The sequence below is a fragment of the Vicia villosa genome, linkage group LG4 (assembly GCF_029867415.1).
Source record: "Vicia villosa cultivar HV-30 ecotype Madison, WI linkage group LG4, Vvil1.0, whole genome shotgun sequence".
Classification (NCBI taxonomy): domain Eukaryota; kingdom Viridiplantae; phylum Streptophyta; class Magnoliopsida; order Fabales; family Fabaceae; genus Vicia; species Vicia villosa.
Window position 1 is genome coordinate 119,060,835 of NC_081183.1, and position 6,207 is coordinate 119,067,041.

Below are 6,207 nucleotides of genomic sequence, written 5' to 3' on the forward strand. Positions count from 1 at the left end.
TAACTGAATTTTGGACTTTCTTGATCAGTTAGGTCGACCACTTGTAGTGCTTAGGTCGACCTAACAGAGCTTGCTGAATTTTGCTCCCAGTTAGGTCGACCTGTTGAAGGAGTAGGTCGACCAGAATCCTCTTCTGGTGCGTTCTGGGAACATTTTCTCAGATTAGGTCGACCTAGTTGCCATGTAGGTCGACCTAGCAGACTGATGTGAAGATTTCTTCATTTTGAGTCGACCTAAATAGTCTGTGGGTCGACCTAGCAGAGGTATATGGATTTTCCTTCATTTTAGGTCGACCTAGGTTGACAGTAGGTCGACCTAACAGCTGATTTTCTGCATTTTTCATGTCCAGCTTGTGTTGAGTCGACTTATATGCATGGTGGATCACCTTGTGCTTTCATGAGTGATCAAATTCCTCCTTGTTGTTTGAATGCTCATTTGAGTTTGTTGTTTGAATGCTCATTTGAGTTTGCCATAAATCAAAAACATCTTTGAGTGTAATCTTGTATTCACATTAACTTGTTAAGAAGAAAATGTTTATCAAGAAGTCATATTTTTTTGAATAAACATGTTGAGATGAAATATTTCATCATCTGGAGTAACATGTGAGACAAGATGCTCTGTGCAGAGTCATTCGACATCAAGATTTAACAAACGTAGAATATTTTAGGAATATTATGCAGTCCTATATAGTGCGGATTGATAGTTCTGTAAATATCAAGTTAGAATCAAGAAGAATATTCACTTTCTAATTATGGAGATAATTTAGGAGGATTTGATTGAAGGTCTATTTTTATGCTGAATCTTCTACAGATTTGTAGTAGCTGATATGCTGTGATTTTGAAGCCCAAATCTAGTTGGGAAAACGTTATAAATAGAAAGATTGTAACCTAGAAAAGGTACGGGTCCAAGATGTAGAAATACGAGGACTTTGTCGTTTGTACCACTCTCTATGAGGGTTGGTTGTTTGTGATCCACTCGACTTGTGAGTTGGACTGTTTGTTCCTTAAGTTGTAAGGTTCTGTTATCTCTCTTAAGTTGTGAAGCATATAGTTGATTACTGTCATGCATTCATAAGCTGTTAAGTATTGAATGTATATGTGTGTGTGACTTATATATCATTGATACAATTATCTAGGTGTGTGTTGTTTGTGTTTCAAGTTATTGTTCTTGATCGAAGTGTTTAAGCAAGATCAAGTATTTGTTGATTAAGAAGTTCTTAATCTAGTGTCTCTTGTAATGAAGAGTAAGGTAAAGAGCTGTCAATATCAGTAACGTGGTTTGTTATTGTGAGACATTACGGCGGTGATTGAAAGTGAGAGGGGTTTCTCTTATTAGAAAGTTCTTAGGTAGAAGTTGCACTGGGTAGGAATTAAGTGAGAAGTCAAAAAACCGGAGGTTGTTTACATATGAACCGGAGGTTGTTTGCATAGTACTTTGAATTGATACTGCTAATAGTGAATTTTCTTCTTGGCTTAGTAGTCTCTAGAATATGTGTTGTTGTACATCGAACTAGATTAGCAATCCTGTGTGTTATTTACTTTCAGTATTGTGTATGACCATTTATACCATACCGTATTATTTAAATCAGATCAGATGTTACGACATCCTACACGACATTTGGAATTTGCTACACCATACAATATTTGAGTACATTAACATTACAAATACATATTTAAATATTTCTTTTAGATATATGTATTTTATTAATATTTCAACTTTTAGATAAATATTTTATTAGTTTTTTTGCTTCATTAATTTATTAAAAAACAGTAAAAATAATTTGTAATTCTCATACACTCACAATTATGCAAGAGAAAGAGTTTTATTTATTGTTGTATCGTTACCACCGAATGAAACCGACGGTAGCAAAACAGGTATCACACTTACACCTGGAAACGCCTAGTCATAAATCTCACGTGTCATAACATGATTGGTTACATCTACAGAACCACCCAATAATAATTCTCCCATGAAAGAAAGAAAAAAAAAACCAGAGAACAATTTTTAATTCTGCTTTTAACTAACAAAATCTCAAATCTAAAAGTTTTCAAATTTCCCATTCTGAAAATCAAATCCCTAAAATCTTCATTGTGGTAAAATCATCAATCTACAATGGCAGAAAATCCTCCCGAAACGGTGTCGTTTAGTTCCCAACCTTCTTCTCATGCTCCATCTTCTTCCTCTTCGCAGAAATCGCCACAAGATCCACCCCAGGTATGTTTCACAATCCACTTCAATTCCACTTCCATTTTGCAGATTTGACGCTTAATTGTTCAATAACAAAAGCACGATCCTGTTTTGATATCATTGAACTGAAGCTAGGGTTTATTATTTTTATGATTATTGTATTTTTTTTGCTTGCTTTTTGAATATGTGAATGGAAATGTGCCAATAATTATGATTTCTTTTGTTTATTGTAGCCTCAGGCCCCTGAACTTTCCAATTTCCCGCAATTTCCGGGAGGATATTATCAAATGTTTCCTGGTATGCACCCTGCATTGATTCCAGGGTTGACTCAGCCACAAATTGAGGAACATGGGAACCGTGGAGCTGGCATATATGCTGTTCCTGTTAATCCTTTTGATAGACATGTTACTGGACTTCCATATACCACTCTGATTCCGTTGACATACCGTACACCCACGTAAGTGTCTAGGTATTTTGTTTCAGTGATATTTGGTAGTTATATGTGAAGCTTAATGATATTGCAATTTAGAGGTTTTTTTAGTCATTTTGATATTTAAGCATGTTTTGCAACTATATTGGAAAATAAACTAATATATTTACACCTTTCTATAAGCTGTTATTGTACAGTTTAAAGGAATTTTCTACTTAAGTTGATATTTTAAGCGTGTTTTGTAACACGGATATATTGGAGAATACATTAGCACGTTTAGAATTTTAACATTCCAGTTTTTGTTTCTCTTTGGGTGCACTGTCAAGGGTCTGTTTGGTTTGAGAAGTTGTTTTAAATTTGTATTTCACGAGTAGTCATTCTCGGATAGCGGCACGGAGCGGCCGACCCCAACAGTGGGATAGTGTATAACGGGATGACCGCCCTATTTGATCAATTTTTGGACAAATTACAAATAATAATTATAAAGATATATTTAATGTAAAATTAAAAAAATAACTTATAAAATTTTCATAAATCAAAGCACGCATGACTTTTAAAGTGCATAAACGACTATGAAGGAAGGTTAAGGTTGAGTCTCAACTCAAATTTGATTGAAAATCCCAAAATTATCCTTAAAACATTGTAAATTTAACGTGTAATTCCAGTTTTTTAGTGGGAAAAGGATAGCGGGCCATAAACAGCATGGGCTGGAAACCGCTATGCTCCGCTATTCCTCTATTTATCCTATAGCTTCTGCTATAGTGCTCCGTACCACCAAGGCTCTTCCCTTAGTGGTCGACCTCCGCACTGCTATAACGGGATAGCGCCGCTATTGACTACTCTGGTATTTCATGTTTTCCCTTATAGTTACAAAACTGCCACATTGCTTTCACTTTATTTCCCTATTTCAAATATTTGTAGTTGTACTAATTGCAAAAAGAAGTAAAAACAAGTTTGGAAATATGAAACAAAGTTGCAGTTTTGTTATAAAAAGTGAAAACAGGAAATATAAACAATAATTATTTTCGAACCCAACAGACCATGATATTTCTAGGACTTTCAATATTGACAGGTCAATAATGGTTACTGTGCAGAAGAACATATAAAAAATAAAAAAAAGGTTAAAGTTTCGTTATTTAAAGCAGCTTCAACTGCTAGCAATGTGACAAAGGAGTTTGCTACAAAGTAGTGATTCTATTTCCTCAAAATTAGGTTTAATGGCTATCACTTGTCAGACATTAATGGTCTTATGGCTGCATCAAAATGGCCATTCATCTTTTCTTATTTTTACTTAACTCCACTAGAAAACCGGCATTAGCAGCATGCTATCCACTATGGTTCCTCCGTATCGTTTTTAATTAAGTATACATTGTAATTTGTTCAAGTTAAATTGCAAAAAGCAGACACAGACTTTTCTCATGTAATGACTTCTAATGGGGCCATTAACCCAAGAGTGTGTAGGTAGGGTCTGTTTTAAGTTATCCTCGACAGAGTTTCTAATAAATTGATTAATAGGTCATGTTTGCACATGGTTTCAGCATCTAAACATTCAAGGAAATTAGAACTGATTCTGATTTTCTGGCAGCACTCACGACTCTTGTTGTCCTTGTGGGTAAACCTCAGCAATATTATATGATCTTTTATCAATTATAGATGTACCCATCTTTTGAAGTTTTTGGTTACATCTTTGATATTATATTTTTCTTTTCCATGAGTGTCATTCAGAGCTTCACTGTGTGTATAATATAATTCATATCAAAACCTGATGTATTCTTAAGGAAATAAACAAAATGGACTTTTAAAACAAACCAATATGTTGGTGAACATTTGATTTTAACATATTTAATTTTTTGGAACAATATGTTCATTAATATTAATGCTTTCTTTAACTGAATGGTCGGTCATATTAGGCCCAGTTCTGAAGCTGCTGCTGCCGGTGAAAATCAGGGGCAAGCAGCCCAGCATCCTCAGCAGCAACAGGCTGCACCTCAGAGACAAGTTGTTGTTAGGAGATTTCAAATTGCATTTCAAATTGATTTGCTACTAATGTTGAAGCTGGCAGCTGTGATCTTTTTGTTCAACCAAGATGGATCAAGGCAGAGGCTTTTTGTTCTTGTTTTATTTGCTGTTCTTGTATATTTGTAAGTACTTATCCATTTTTCTTAAGAAAGGTATATCTGCTTGCTAATGATGCAATTTTTGATTGTTACCGTTTAGTACTCTAACTCGGGAAATGATTCTGATATAGATTCCTTCCCCTCATTTTATATCGTCTATTCGATTTCTTATATACTCTGTCAATATCAGTAGCATGTAATATGACTGAACTAGATATTGATTAGACTGAATGTAAGCTGTGGTATTAATCAATTGAGATGTGTTACAGATACCAAACTGGAGCTCTGACACCAATTATAAGATGGCTTTCACAAAATATGCAGAGAGCTGCAGCACCTCCTCGTCCACCAAGACCTGCAGCCAGGGCTGAAAATGTACCTCCTGCTGCAAGGTTGGAGGGTGACAATGCTGCTCCAGCAGGTATGGTTTGCTTTACTATTTTATTCAAATGATTTTTGCGTTTGCTTCTTTTGGGATGGAATTCCTTTTTTCAATATACACATGCACTGGTTTCTCTATGAAGGTAGAATTTAAGTTTCAAATACTCATTGACATGATTTACTGTTGCCTGTTATTAACTATTGGCAGAGGCTCAACCTGAAGCTGCCATTGGGAACCAGCCTGCCAACGAAGCTGACCGTGCAATTGAGAATGAGAACGTCGCAGAAGCTGACAGAGGCAATGGTGGTGGCAACCAGTGGTGGGGGATTGTAAAGGAGATCAAGATGATTGTTTTTGGATTCATCACTTCCCTGCTCCCTGGATTCCACAATCATATGGATTGACTCATGGACTATGGTGCCATGCCAGGAAATAGGAGGGTTTTCTGAAATAAAGTGTATAGTAACAGAAGTTTTAAGTGTCATAACTAATACATAGGTGCAACTATAATCAACGAACAAAAGTACGGTGATAGTTTATCGGGTGCCATTTTTGTATCATTACTTGGATTGTTGATAGAACAGTTTTTGTGGCTTCCATGGCACAGGAAGTGCTTTGTACTTCAGATCTGCAGTAGTTAATTCACCCCCTGGTGTCTGTTTCAAACTTTACAATCATTCAAGCCAACGCATTTTCAATTTATCTCCACATTTTTTTTATCTAATTGTTTGAAATCTTAAAAGTGTCATTTTCTTATGCAAAACATGGGCCACAGTGCCTGTTACTATTAATAGTGGGGTAAACTGGTTTTGGCCTCTAACTTTCCATCTTGAGATCTTTTCTTCTGAATTTTAGATGGGATGTAGGTCGGTTGAAATGGTGAGATTTTGTGTATGTTCTGATTCTAGACCTGTAGAATTGTTTTTAGCATGTTTGGTTTGTCATTAGGAGAATTGATTTTAACTTGAAAATAAGTTGGACAAAAAACTGGAGCTCCTATAGGTTTGGTTAGGCATTAGAAAAACAGGCAATTTCTTACTCCACTCTTTGGGATTCTTAGGCACCATGTGCGCTTCCAAAAATACTCTTTT

At 35.6% G+C, this 6,207-nt stretch overlaps 1 protein-coding gene across 1 annotated transcript; it reads left to right on the forward strand.

Moving 5' to 3' along the window:
• Window positions 1-1,972: 1,972 nt before the first annotated feature.
• LOC131595106 (uncharacterized) lies at window positions 1,973-5,818 on the forward strand. The gene is made up of 5 exons (XM_058867375.1): window positions 1,973-2,214; window positions 2,421-2,644; window positions 4,528-4,758; window positions 5,004-5,155; window positions 5,324-5,818. The coding sequence occupies exons 1-5, from the start codon at window positions 2,113-2,115 to the stop codon at window positions 5,518-5,520; spliced, it is 906 nt and encodes a 301-aa protein (XP_058723358.1). The 5' UTR covers window positions 1,973-2,112; the 3' UTR covers window positions 5,521-5,818.
• Window positions 5,819-6,207: the final 389 nt, after the last annotated feature.

Excerpts from the sequence above, each read along its gene's own strand:
- LOC131595106 (XM_058867375.1), top strand. The coding sequence starts at position 2,113 with ATGGCAGAAAATCCTCCCGAAACGGTGTCGTTTAGTTCCCAACCTTCT. Across the intron at positions 2,645-4,527 it reads TTGACATACCGTACACCCAC|GCCCAGTTCTGAAGCTGCTG; the intron begins GTAAGTGTCTAG and ends CGGTCATATTAG. Across the intron at positions 4,759-5,003 it reads TTTGCTGTTCTTGTATATTT|ATACCAAACTGGAGCTCTGA; the intron begins GTAAGTACTTAT and ends GATGTGTTACAG.